Below are 14607 nucleotides of genomic sequence, written 5' to 3'. Positions count from 1 at the left end.
GATAGTCTATGGTGGAGCTAAAAATTCTGAGTTAAAGAAAAAGAATTTTTGTACCTAGTCATATTTAATCCTTCTCTACTTTTTATCTGTCTAATTGGTCATCATTAATATTTGTTGCTCTAAAGTATGTGTTATTGATGATTGACTATAAACCATTTGTGACTGTAAATCATTTAGGGTAGGTCAGTTTTTCTTTTGAGAAGTTCTTGGTTCATATACTGTGTAAACATCTCCAAACTAAATGAAAATGGTATATAATTCTCATGAGAAATTGCACAGAATTCAGCTTTGCAAATTTGGTTCAATACCCTACTAGCCTAAGGTACATACATCATTGTACGGTTGAGATATCCTAAGGAAAAAAACCTGTTTGTTTTTTGCATAGAAATAAGTCTGAAAAACAAAACAGAACCTCTTAATGGCTTGCTGAACTCATCTTAAGCTCTTTTTTTTTTTTTTTTTAAAGCAACTATATCGGAAAAAACCTGGAATGACAATGTCTTGTGCCAAATTACCTCAGAATATTTCCAAAAATAGATACAGAGATATTTCGCCTTGTAAGTATCTACTATCTCTGTTTATTAAGTTCAATCTTTGTAGCATAGCTTTATTAAAATGTTCTTTCTTTTAAATTTTTTTCAGATGATGCTACACGGGTCATTTTAAAGGGTAATGAAGACTATATCAATGCAAATTATATAAACGTAAGTTTATTTTTATTTTGCCTTTGTCATTCGGAATAAGACGGACTATAATTTTGTGGTTCATTTTTTTCCCCCCAAATATTTATTTATTTTGAGAGAGAGAAAGAGAGTGTGCACGAGGCCGATGGGGGGTGGTAGGGACAGAAAGAGAAGGAGACAGAGAGAGGATCCCAACTGTGCTATCAGCCCAGAGCGCGATGCGGGGCTCAAACTCACAAACCATGAGATCATGACCTGAGCCAAAATCAAGAGTCAGGCACTTAACCAACTGAGCCACCCAGGCATCCCTAAACTTTGAGGTTCCTTTTATATTTGAGAGAATACTAACAGTATCAGATATTGAAAAATATTAAAATACAAATGTTAAAAAATAATTTGATACTGGGGCACCTGCCTGGGATTCTCTCTCTCCCTCTCTCTCAACCCTTCCCCCACTTGTGCATGTGTTCGCTCACACTCTATCTCAAAATAAATAAACCTTACCAAAAATAGTTTGGTACTGGTATATTAACATGCATATAGAGCAGTGGAATAGAATAGTTCAGAAATATTTTTTTTCTATAAATACTTCACTTACTTCCTCACTTTTTGTATACCATATTTTAGATATATGAAAATATAAATGTAAAAATGGAATCGTGAAACTACTTGGAGGAAATGTATGAGAATTATTTAAAATCAGAGAGGGAAAATTTTTTCTAAGTTTAGACACTCATCTACACTTAACTCACAGAAAGAAAAGTACAAATCAAAACTGCAAGAGATTACTATTTTTCACCTATTAGATTGAAATATCAAAAAGTGTGATAATATCATATACAAGTCTGTATCCCTTATCTGAAATCTTGGGGCCAAATAGACTTTGGGATTCGTAATTTTTTGGATTTTTGAAAGTTTATTCAGTGCCTATACCAAATACTGTAATAAGTAACATCCCTAGTAGACTATGTGACATTACCCTGTAATCAATGCGTTGATACTCAGTGGGAAACATGGATATTCCCACTGAGTGGTACTCCTAAAGACTAAATAATCTTAGATTAACTCAGGTCAGATATTGTTGTCAAATGAGTCCAACTTAGGTCAGATGTACCAAACAAAGGACAAACTTACACTTCAGAGCACTGGGAGTTTGAAAATTGTGTGTGAGGGATCAGCAGTATATTAAAGAGACTCTCAGGGAAAAAGCATCCCTGATACGTTGTTGGTGGAAGTATAAATAGGTACAACCTCTTTGGAGAGGTAACTAACAAAAATGTTAGGTTTATAAAAATAACTCAGTGCAGTCTTGTTTATGGTAACAAATAGATTAGCAGCAACTTAAATGTTTGTTAAATAAATTATGGTATATTTATACAGTAGAGCCATTAAAAAGAATGAAGTTTTATGTACTAATCTGACATCTCAATGATAAAGTGGAAAAAGAAACAAGATACACAGAACAACATTGTAAGCCACCTTTTATGTCTTACAGAAAACAAAGACTTCTGCATGTACATTTGTGTGTTGTTTATAGAGTGTCTCTGAAAGGATATTTTAGAAATTAGAGGAGTTCCTAGGTGACTCAGTCGGTTTAAGTGTCTGACTCTTGGTTTCAGCTCAGATCATGATCTCATGGTTCATGAGTTCAAGCCCTGCATCGGGCTTTGTGCTGACAGCGCAGAGCCTGCTTGAGATTCTCTCTCTTTCCCTCTCTTTCTGCCTCTCTGCCCGCCCCCTCAAAAATAAATACAAATTTTTTTTAAATTAAAAAAGAGGGGCACCTGGGTGGCTCAGTTGGTCGGGTGTCCAACTTTGGCTCAGGTCATGATCTCACAGTTTGTGGGTTCGAGCCCTGCGGCGGGCTCTGTGCTGACAGCTCAAAGCCTACAGCCTACTTTGGATTCTGTGTCACCCTCTCTCTCTGCCCCTCTTCCACTCACACTCTGTCTCCTCTCAGTCTCGAAAATAAAAAAACATTAAAATTTTTTTTAATTAAAAAAATAAAGAAATTAGCAAAAAGGATTGTTCTTCTGGGTGTGAACCAGAGGCTGGGAAGAGAGTGAGACCTCTTTTTCTGTTCACCCTTTAGTATTCTTCCAGGGCCATGTGCGTGTGTCACCTTTTCTTCTTTTTTAATGAAGTCTCAAAATGTAGTAGGATGATAATCCTCCCCGAATACTCACGATCTTACTTCTTCTTAAAAATAATTAATTTAAAATATTTTTACTATCTTTTTCTATTGTATGTGTATGTATATTTCTTATATATGTTATATAGTATAATGTATATATGTTATATAGTGTGTATTATTTGTAAAGTCTGAACTAAAACAAACGGTAGAATTTTTGCTTCTTGCAAATTTTACCTGTAAGCTGTTTAGAGACAAATATTTTTTATTTCTGTAGCAAGTCTCTTCCTCTAAAACAGGGTTTTCTGTAAAGCTGATCTTAAGCCCACAAGAGTGCTTTGGAAAATATTTTAATTTTTATTCCCAATACTTAAAAGATAAATATGTGTAAAACTACTGAGAAATTTCTTCTATAGATAAAGAAATTGTTAATAAAGTTTCATTGACTTTGCAGCTTTTTGAGATCAGTTGTATTCAGTTATTATTTAGTGGATGATTTTCATATACTTGATCACAGTAAAAAGTAATAATGTGAAAGACTTTTAGTTTTGTGTCCTTTTCTTTTTAGATGGAAATCCCTTCTTCTAGCATTATAAATCAGTATATTGCTTGTCAAGGGCCATTACCACACACTTGTACAGATTTTTGGCAGATGACTTGGGAACAAGGCTCTTCCATGGTTGTAATGTTGACCACACAAGTTGAACGTGGCAGAGTAAGTCATACTTGAATCTTAAACAGTGCTTGCGCTGTTTTCAAATTAAATTGCATATATGGTCAAAATATTCATGTTGATTTAGTCTTTTTTGTAACCTTTAAACTTACTTTCTTGTGTTGTGATTAAAATCATAGTGACTAACATAATAAATATGATATATAAATGTTAACTACTATTATCAGTTGTTATCTAAGTGGATTAATAGCTATTTGATAAAGGATTATAAAGAACTCCTGCAAGTCAACAATAAAATGATAAAACCCCAATTAAAAAATTTTTTTCTTAATGTTTGTTTATTTTTGAGAGAAAGAGAGACAGAGTGGGTAGGAGAGGGCAGAGAGAGAGGGAGACACAGAATCCAAAGCAGGCTCCAGGCTCTGAGCCATCAGCACAGAGCCCGACGCCAAGCTCGAACTCATGAGCTGTGAGATCATGATCTGAGCCTAAGTCAGACGCTCAACTGACTGAGCCACCCAGGTGCCCCGATAGAATCCCAATTTAAAAATGGCCAAATATTCTGCGTAGATGTTTCTTGAATAAAGATATTTAAATGGCCAGTAAGGTCATGAAAAGGTGCTTGGCTGGCATCATTAGTCACAAAGGAAATGCGAAAATCAAAACCACAAGGAGGTAGCACTTCATATCCAATAGGATGACTAAAATAAAAATGACAGATAATAGCAAGTGTTGACAACGATAGGGAGAAAATGACACCCTCTTATACTGTTGGTAAATTTGTACAATGGTGCAGCTGCTTTGGGAAACAGTCTGTCAGTTCCTCAAAAGGCTAACCATAAGAGTTGTTACAACTCAGCAGTTTCACTCCTAGGCATACCCAGGAGAAATGAAAACATACATCCACACAAATACTTGTACACAAATGTTCATAGCAGCATTATTCATAACAGCCAAAGGGTGGAAACAATCAAAAATGTAACAAATAAAACATGGTATAATCATATATATTTATACATATATATATATATATATATATATATATATAAAAACTTGGCAATAAAAAGGAATGAAGAAATGATACATGCTACAACATGCATGAACCTAGAAAGCATCATGCCAAGTGAACAAAGGCAGTCAACAAAGACCACGCACAGTATGATTTCATTATATGAAATGTTCAGAGTAGGCAAATTCACAGAGGACAGAAAAGTGGATTAATGGTTGCCTAGGTCCAGAATGAGAGAAGAGGTTAGGATAGAGGAACACACAGTGATTATTAATGAGTTTGGGAGTGAAAAAATGTTCTGAAAGTGATTGTGCGGATGGTTGCACACTTCTGTAAATATACTAAAACTAATTGAATTGTGTGCTTTAAATGGGTAAATGGTATGGTATGTGAATTATATGTCAGTAAAGCTTTTTTTTTTTTTAAAGTCCTAATTATGGGGTGCCTAGCTGGCTCAGTCAACTTTAGCATCTGACTCTTGGTTTTGGTTTAGGTCATGATCTCACAGTTTGATTTCACGCCCCGGGTTGGGCTCTGTGCTGACAGGGCAGAGTCTGCTTGGGATTCTCTCTCTCTCCCCCTCTCTGTCTGTCCCTCACCTGTTTGTGCTGTCCCTCTCTGTCTCTCTCAAAATAAATAAACTTAAAAAAAATTTTAATCCTAATTATGAAAATAAATGCATTGGCATTTTAGAGAATCTTTCTCATTGTTAACTTAAATCTAGAAATATGAGAATTAATGCACCATTTTGCCACTGTCATAGTAAATAATTCACACAAGAATTAATCAAGAATTGTAAAACATTGGATGAAAGCTTGTAATAAACAGGATATTTGCAGTCTCAAAATCTATCCAAACAGATTATTATTACAAAGAAAAAATGATGAAGAAATGTTAATAGAGTTGGCAGATCTAGGTGAAGGATATATGAAGGTTCCTCAAATTATTCTTGTAATTTTTTTGTAGGCTTAAAAGTTTTCAAAAAGTAAAACATTTTCAAAATTGAAGAACCTAAATTCTATATATTTCTTAAATCTATTGATGTCAGGTTAAGTGTCACCAGTATTGGCCAGAACCCACAGCAAGTTCATCCTATGGATGCTACCAAGTCACCTGCCACTCAGAAGAAGGAAACACAGCATATATCTTCAGGAAGATGACACTATTTAACCAAGAGGTAGGAAGGCAGGATATCCACCCAATAGAACTTTTATGTTCAAGGTAAAACTTTGAAAGCCAAAAATGTTTTGAGTCCTGGTTAACTAGGAAATATTATTTTAAAATTACTGAATTATTTGCTTCCTTGGGATTCTTTGGAATCTTATGAAATGTATTCTCCTGCTATATTAAATGCATGTTCACTTTCTGTAGGTAGATATGAATGGTCAGTAAAAAAAGATTCTAGTAAATAATACTTATTACTCATAATACTTTGCCTGTTCATTAAAAATTATGCCAGGTTTGTGTTTAGTTTCTTCCTACCAGTAACATCAATAAAGTATTTGGGTATATCTGTGGAAATAGAATAATTAAAAGCTGTCAAATTATTGTCCTTTTTGTAAAAGAGTATAAAGGAGAGCGTTCACAGTCTCCTCAGTATTAAGAAGGAAAAGATTGTAGGCAGGATCCTCTGACAGCAGACAGATTATAGCTTTCTAATTGCTAGTTTACTGCCACCTGGGTCACTCTTCTTTGCTTCCAAATCCAGAGCTAGAAATGGAAACTGATTAGTAAATGACGGCTTAGTAACCCACTTGGAAGATGTGTGTGGAGGGTGGCATCTTGCCAGTCTTGTCAGGCTGTTAAAGACCGCACACCCCACTTTCACTGCCTGCAGCTAGAGATTCCCCTGTAGCCACCTTTGGTTTTGACAGGGGCTCGAGAAGAGCAAATAGTACAGTCTACTACCTTTGTATACCCATGCCTACCCCATCAATGGTTAAGCCTTAGGAAATGAGAGCTTCCTCTCCCCCTCCCTGCCCCATTCTGCCTCCCAGAATGTGAATAAAGGAGCCCAGCAAGACAGCTTTACTGACCCAGAGGGAAGGAACTAGAAGTCGTGCTGATGTATAATAAAGGAATCTGGCATTGAATAGGTTATAAGAAGTAAAAAATTAAACTTTCAAAATCTTTTGTAGATTCCATCAGAAGGAATTTAGGGCTTAGGGACATATACTGTATAGCTCATGGTCTAATGTAACAAGGTAAGTCCGTAAGATATTTCTTCATTTTCCCAAATGGATATGAAAGGCTGTATATGGCTTCAGCATAGTCTCTTTATGCTCCACCTATAGATTACCCATGGCAGTTTATAATATTAAAGTGTCTTTTCTTCGCAAACCCTGAGTACCTCAGAACTATGCTAAGACACAAATTAGTTTTTAAAGTTTGGGACAAATATAATTGGGAAAATACATTTGTTGCCATACCAAATACATACATACATGGATAAATAGAAAGACAGACACTACCTCAAAACATAATAAAAGATAATTTTACATTAACCATTTTTGTAATTATTGGTACATTAAATTAATTAAATTCTTATGTTAATCAAGGAGCACCTGGGTGGCTCAGTCGGTTAAGCATCTGACTCTTGATCTTGGGCTCAGGTCTTGATCTCAGGGTCATGAGTTCAAGCCCTGTTTTGGGCTCCACGCTAGGTGTGAAGCCTACTTAAAAAAATAATAATAAATAATAAATAATAATAATAATCAAAGGTTGTCTATTGTAGATAACCATCTCATTTCATAGGATACTAAAAAATTACTTATCAGGTTATTCTGAGGTCTCTTTGGGAATTCTTCTTTCATTAGTTCCTTTCTTAATCACCTTGTACTTTAATGGTCTTTTCTGGAAGCTCCCTTTAATGTAAATGACTGTAGCCAGATTTAATAGTGTCAAATGACCATACCTACCAATTTTTGAGAATATGATTCCAAACAGCTGATGGGGTAATTTATAGGGCTTCTCATAGAATCCTTTCAAAATAAGACTATCCCTTTGGGTTGGAGGTGTTATTTTTCAGTTTAAGACAGTAAGGCTCTGATATATTAAGTGCTTACCGGCAGAGTCAAGATTAGAAATGAGATGCATAAATCCAATACCTTTCTACATTTTACTGATTCTTGGCTGCTAAAAAAGAATTAAGCCCTGATTTGACTTTGTGTTCTTATGATCTCCAGTTTTTAATCCACATTTATTTTGAGATTTTGTTTTCCTAATTTCCATTATTTCACTTGTGTTTTTCAGAATTAGCCCAATTTTGCTTATAAAAGTTTTTTTACCTTACCATTTTGTTCACCTAACACTTTTTAGTTTTCTTCACACCTTTTTTTGTATCTTAACTTGGTTTGCTTATTTATTTGATTGTCATCTGAAAAATACAAATAGACAAATTGAGTTATCAGAAGAGTAGTGATCCAGGTAGACAATACTTAATGGATACAACTGTTTCTGTGAAACAGTTTCTTTCTTTTTCATTAAAATTTGGGGTTTTATTGAATTTCTTCATTACTTTTTGTGTGTAGTGGGAATACTTTGCTCGCTTTTCTTCTAAAATTAAAATGACATAAATGTTTATACCTTAAAGATAATTCCTTAGTCAAAGTGCATAATTTTTCATTCACACTTAGAAAAATGAGAGTCGTCAACTCACTCAGATCCAATACATAGCCTGGCCTGACCATGGAGTCCCCGATGATTCCAGTGACTTTCTGGATTTTGTTTGTCATGTACGAAATAAGAGGGCTGGCAAGGAAGAACCTATTGTTGTTCACTGCAGGTATTCTATTTTCTGTCTTTTATGATTGAATAGCTGACCAGATAGGTCACTTCTAAAAGGAGATGCGTATTTTATTTTGTCCATAAATTGTGATCATCACTATTTTAATTAGAGGGAACCTAAAGCTATGAAATGAAGCTGGAAGGCAGCAGGTATGTCCCAACACATGATTGTCTGAAACATTATCATAAGAAGTAAAAATAATACTTTACTGATTAATTCTTAGAAGGTTGTCTTTTTCATAGTTTACCTCTCAAGACATTGGGTGTCTTATAATGGCTGGCATCTTAGACTTGATGAAATACAATATTGTAGGCATTCAGTTGCAGCCTAAGGTTTAGATTTTCTCCTCCCAGCAAGGTACTGCCTCCCGTTCTGTGACCCCTCCCAGGATATTTGTTAAGTACCCTCCCCTCTTGGAGTGGCTCTACCCAGTATCATCAGAGGCTATGCCACTTCTATGAGTCCTAGGTAAACAATGGTAGGCTACCCTTTCTTGCTTTCATATTCAGGCCCCATTCTGCCTTCCAGAGGGCCAGGTACAATCACTCTAGCCTTCCCTGCCACCAACCCAGAGTAGGAAACTGAAATTATCTTCTCCTTATCCTAGCCATTTCTGTCGTTAAGTGATTCATTCAGAAGCTGTATTGAATCTTCTGAATAGATAAATGAAGGTATCTCTTCATCCTTAAACTTTCCGGCACTTTTTAAAGAGCAGACTTTCAAATTATCAAAACAGATTACAGACCAGATATCTGAGAGGAAAAATGTCAGGAATGATGAACAAGTTTGGCCATTTCATATCCTAAGCCCCCAAAAGCTGCTATAGCTATGTTCACAGAGAATACTTCAAAAAGTTGTTCTTGACTATCCCAATTCTAAAGTTTAATCAAAATTAAATTTGATTTTAAAAACTGACTTGAATATGTAAAATACTATTGTCTTTTGTACATTTGTTAATGATTATTGTAACTTTGTTATTTTGCATTTTAAAGTGAGGATGCTCCAGTAAGCTTCTATACTTGTTCAGATTTTTAAAACTGAAATGTGACTCTTTTAAAGTAGCATTTTTACACTAACAATGGGGAAGGGGTGGATACAAACCATTTAATCTGCATTACGTGTGAAATGTTTTTCAATTTTCAAAGTATTTTTTAGTTGGGTTCTACTTTTGTAATATAAAACTTTTAATTAAAATCAAATTATTGGGGCGCCTGGGTGGTGCAGTCGGTTAAGTGTCCGACTTCAGCCAGGTCACGATCTCGCGGTCCGGGAGTTCGAGCCCCGTGTCGGGCTCTGGGCTGATGGCTCAGAGCCTGGAGCCTGTTTCCGATTCTGTGTCTCCCTCTCTCTCTGCCCCTCCCCCGTTCATGCTCTGTCTCTCTCTGTCCCAAAAATAAATAAACATTGGAAAAAAAAATTAAAAAAAAATAAAATCAAATTATTATTCCATTGTATTATGTTTCATTCAGTACTTTAATTTACTGCAAAAAGCCACAAGAAGTGTAACAGGATAGTATCAATGAGACCTTGCCCCTTACTTTTTTAGTGCTGGAATTGGAAGAACTGGGGTTCTTATTACTATGGAAACAGCCATGTGTCTCATTGAATGCAATCAACCAGTTTATCCACTAGACATTGTAAGAACAATGAGAGATCAACGAGCCATGATGATCCAAACACCTGTAAGTACTGCACTTTATGTACTTGTGTGTATTCTCAACATGATGATTTTTGTTACCATTATATATGCCAAACCATATTTTTATATTTTAATTCCTTACCAGGAGCCAGTAACCTGTAGCATAGGGGTTGGTGAATATTGCCTGTGAGCCAAATCTGGCCCACCCCTTGTTTTTGTAAATAAAGTTTTATTGGCACACAGCCATTCCCACTTCTTTACATATTGTCTATGACTGTTTTTATACTAAAGTATCAAAGTTGAGAGGTTGCAACAGGTACCATATGATTGGCAAAACCTAAAACATTTACTAACTGATCTTTTACAGAAAATGTTTCTTAGTACCACCCTATCATGTTAATCCTTGAATGCTTAAACAGGTGCAGAGGAACTTTCCCTCTATTAAGTGTCAGTCAAGTGGGATGCCAAGAACTGGAGAGTCTTGATAGACCTGTTTTCCATGAAACAGCTGTGGTGAAATCACATTCTTTTTAACATAAGAACTTGAATCACAACAACAACAACAAAAAAAGTCATGGAAATTAAGCTACTCACTTATTGTATTCTACACAGACTCTGAATTATATTCCAAGAATAAAAAGAAGAATTTTAGAGTTAATGTTAAGATTATTTTTTGTATTAAGCCATGGTGAAATATTAGCATTGTTGGTGGCATTAAAGTTATTGAAGTGAATCGACCTGTGTGATCTAATAAATGCCTGTCATTTTTTTAGCTTTTAATTATAGAAAATTTCAAATGTACGCAAGAGTACATAATCAAACATAATCAAACGCAAGAGTAGATAATCAAACACTATGTTGAGTACTCAAACCCAACAGCATTTGCCATATTGTTTCATCTGTAGTGCCACCTACTCTCCCATATTTGAAGCAAATCCTAGACGTCAGATCATTTTGTCTATAAATATTTTAGTGTGTGGGGCGCCTGGGTGGCTCAGTCGGTTAAGCGGCCGACTCTGGCTCCGGTCATGATCTCGCGGTCCGTGAGTTCGAGCCCCGCGTCGGGCTCTGTGCTGACAGCTCAGAGCCTGGAGCCTGTTTCAGATTCTGTGTCTCCCTCTTTCTCTGACCCTCCCCTGTTCATGCTCTCTCTCTGTCTCAAAAATAAATAAACGTTAAAAAAATTAAAATATTTTAGTGTGTATCTGTAAAAGGTACAGAGTGGTTTTTCTTCTAAACAAAATCACAATACCATCATCACATGTAAGTATAATAAACAGTAATTTCTTAATGTTATCAAATAGCCTATATTCAGATTTTCATTTGTCCCATATAAATCATGTCTTTTTTATAGTACAGCTTTATTGAAATATAATGCACATAGCACAAAATTTACCTATTTATTAATTTTTAGCTTATTTTTGAGAGAGAGAGCAGTGGGGAAGGGGCAGAGAGAGAGAGGGGGACAGAGGATCTGAAGCCAACTCTGTGCTGACAGCAGAGAGCCCAATACAGGGCTTGAACTCAAAAACCGTGAGATCATGACCTGAGCCGAAGTTGGATATTTAACCAACTGAGCCACCCAGGCGCCCACAAAATTCACCCTTTTAAAGTATATAGTTCATTAGTTTTAAGTATATCACAGAGTTTTGCAACCATCACAACTATCTAATTTTAGAATATTTCATCACCTGAAGAAGAAACCCCATACCCATTTCCCTCATACAGTCTCCAGCCTCCCCCCAGCCCAGCTTCAGGTAACCACTAATCTACTTTCTGTCTCTGTAACTTTACCTTTTCTGGACCTTTCATATGCATGAAATCATACAACTTGGTCTTTATAATTGACTTCTTTTAATTAGCATAATATTTACAGGTTTATCCATTCTATAGAGTGTATCATATTTCATTTCTTTCTCTTTTTTTGTTTGCCTGAATAGTGTTCCATTGTTTATCTATTCATCTGTTCATGGGCATTTAGATCATTTCTGCTTCTTGGTTATTATGAATAATGGTACCATAAACATTTGTGTATGTTTTTGTGCGAATATGTTTTCATTTCTCCTGGGTATATACCCAGAGGGGGAATTGCTGGGTCATATGGTAACTCTGTTTAACCTTTTGAGTAACTGCCAGACTGTTTCCAATGTGGCTATGCCATTTTGCCATTCTTCTGTCAGTGTATGAGGGCTCTGTTTTCTCCATATCATTGTCAATACTTGTTATTATCTGTCTTTTTAAGGTGGTCTCTGCACCAATGTGGGGCTCGAATTTGTGACCCCGAGATCAAGAGTCCCATACTCCACTGACTGAACCAACCAGGCACCCCTCTCTTTTTTCTATTTTAGCCTACTGAACATAAAGTGATATCTTGTTGTGGTTTTGATTTGCGTTTCCCTAATAACTAGTGCTTTCAAGCATTTTTTCACGTGTTTATTTGTATATCTTCTTTTGAAAACTGTCTATTCAAACCTTTTGCCCTTTTATTTTTTTTAAAGATTTTATTTTTAAATAATCTCTGTACCCAACAAAGGACTTGAATTCACAGCCTTAGATCGAGAGTCACACGTTTCACCAACTGAGCCAGCCAGATGCCCCTTCCCCTTTTTTCAGTTTGTTCTTTTGGTCATTTTATTGTTGAGTTGTAAGAGTTCTTTATATTTTCTGAATACAAGTGCCTTGTAGGTCTATGGTTTGCAAATGTTTTCTTCCATGCCGTTCTTTTACTTTTTTGATTATGTCATTTGTAGCACAGAAGTTTTTAATCTTGATGAAGTCTAGTTTATATATTTTTTAAATCACATATGCTTTTGGTGTCATGTCTAAGAAATCATTGCCGAAACTCAAGGCTGCAAAGGTTTATTCTTCTGCTTTCTTCCGAGAGTTTTATAGTCTAGCTTTCACATGTGTGTCTGATTTATTTTGAGTTAGCTTTTACATATAGTTTGAGGTATGGTTCCAGTTTCATTCTTCTGCATGTGGCTTTCCAGTTGTCTCCACTCCATTGTTGAAAAGACTGTTCTTGGCGCGCCTGGGTGGCGCAGTCGGTTAAGCGTCCGACTTCAGCCAGGTCACGATCTCACGGTCCGTGGGTTCGAGCCCCGCGCCTGGCTCTGGGCTGATGGCTCGGAGCCTGGAGCCTGCTTCCGATCCTGTGTCTCCCGCACTCTCTGACCCTCCCCCGTTCATGCTCTGTCTCTCTCTGTCCCAAAAATAAATAAAAACGTTGAAAAAAAAAATTTTTTTTTTAAAAAAAGACTGTTCTTTCTTTTTAAATTTTTTTTTTTAACATTTATTTATTTTTTGAGAGACAGAGAGAGACAGAGCACGAGCAGGGGAGGGGCAGAGAGAGAGAGAGAGAGAGAGGGAGACACAGAATCCGAAGCAGGCTCCAGGCTCTGGGCTGTCAGCACAGAGCCTGATGCAGGGCTTGAACCCATGAACCGTGAGATCATGACCTGAGCCGAAGTCTGTTGCTTAACCGACTGAGCCACCCAGACACCCCAAGATTGTTGTTAATTGTCTCTATGTTCCTTGTCAAAAACTAGTTGACCACAAATGTAAGGGTTTATTTTTGGACTTTCAACTCTGTTCCATTGATTTATATGCCTATCCTTATACTACTTACATGTGTCTTGATTACTTATAGTTTTATAATAAAATTCGAAGTCAGGAAATGTGACTCTCCCAACTCTGTTCCTTTTTCAAGACTGTTTTAGCTATTCAGAGTCCCTTGCTTTTCCATATTAATTTTATATGGATTCATTATATGTTCTCTGCAAAAAAAAGCAAGATATGGATTGCATTAAATCTACATATCATTTTGGGGGAGTATTGCCATCTCAATGATATTCCATCTTCCAAACCATGAACACAAAATGTCTTTACATCTATTTATGTCTTCTTTAATTTCTTTCATATGTTGTAGTTTTCAGTATACAAGTCTTATACTTCTTTTGTCAAATTTATTAAGCTTTTTAGTCTTTTTGGTGCTATTTTAAGGGAAATTGTTTTCTTAATTTCAGTTTGGGAGTATACATTGCTTGGGTATAGACATAAAATTGATTTTGTATGTTGATCCTGTATCCTGCAACCTTGCTGAAATAATTCATTAACTCTAATAATTTTTTACCTATGAAAGTGGATTCCTTAGGATTTTCTATATACAAGATATTATCTGTAAATAGAGGTAGTTTACTTCTTCCTTTCCACTTTAGATGCCTTTCCTTTCTTTTTTTTTTAAGTTTATTTGTTTGTTTCGAGAGAGAGAGAGAGAGAGAGAGAGAGCTTGAGCAGGGAAGGGGCAGAGAGAGAGGATCCAAAGCAAGCTCTATGCTGCCAGTGCAGAGCCCCGTGTGGGGCTCAAACTCACAAACCATGAGATCATGACCTGAACTGAAATCAAGAATTGGAGGCTTAGCCAACTGAGCCACCCAGGCACTCCCGTCCCCCCTTTTTTCTCCCAAGTGTCCCAAGCTAAAACTTCCAGTACAATGTTAAACTGGTAAAACTAGACACTCTTGTCTTGTTCCTGGTCTTAGGGAGATAGCTTTCAGTTTTTTACCCACTAAGTATGTAACAAGCTGCCTTTTGTCAGGTTGAGGAAGTTCCCTCTGTTGCTAGTTTGTTGAGTAATTTCATCATGAAAAGATGTTCAGTTCTGTCAAATGCTTTTTGTGTATGTA

At 36.1% G+C, this 14607-nt stretch overlaps 1 protein-coding gene across 14 annotated transcripts in view; it reads left to right on the top strand.

The window, feature by feature from the left end:
- PTPN4 (protein tyrosine phosphatase non-receptor type 4) overlaps positions 1-14607 on the top strand; it is a 226082-nt gene that overhangs the window by 200762 nt on the left and 10713 nt on the right. For 11 of the 14 annotated variants that reach the window (XM_045033660.1, XM_045033659.1, XM_045033651.1 and 8 more), the window contains 7 exons: positions 467-557; positions 643-704; positions 3383-3529; positions 5545-5673; positions 8132-8280; positions 9830-9965; positions 11601-11705. In XM_045033660.1, the coding sequence (XP_044889595.1) occupies positions 467-557; positions 643-704; positions 3383-3529; positions 5545-5673; positions 8132-8280; positions 9830-9965; positions 11601-11690 (804 nt within the window). In that variant the 3' untranslated portion in view covers positions 11691-11705. Of the gene's footprint in view, positions 1-466; positions 558-642; positions 705-3382; positions 3530-5544; positions 5674-8131; positions 8281-9829; positions 9966-10341; positions 10868-11600; positions 11706-14607 lie in introns of those variants that run through there. The other 3 variants (XM_045033652.1, XM_011285247.4, XM_045033656.1) reach the window with 2 other exon arrangements.

Source organism: Felis catus, chromosome C1, assembly GCF_018350175.1.
Source record: "Felis catus isolate Fca126 chromosome C1, F.catus_Fca126_mat1.0, whole genome shotgun sequence".
In the NCBI taxonomy this organism is placed as follows: Eukaryota; Metazoa; Chordata; class Mammalia; order Carnivora; family Felidae; genus Felis; species Felis catus.
This window is presented reverse-complemented; position numbering and strand designations above follow the sequence as displayed.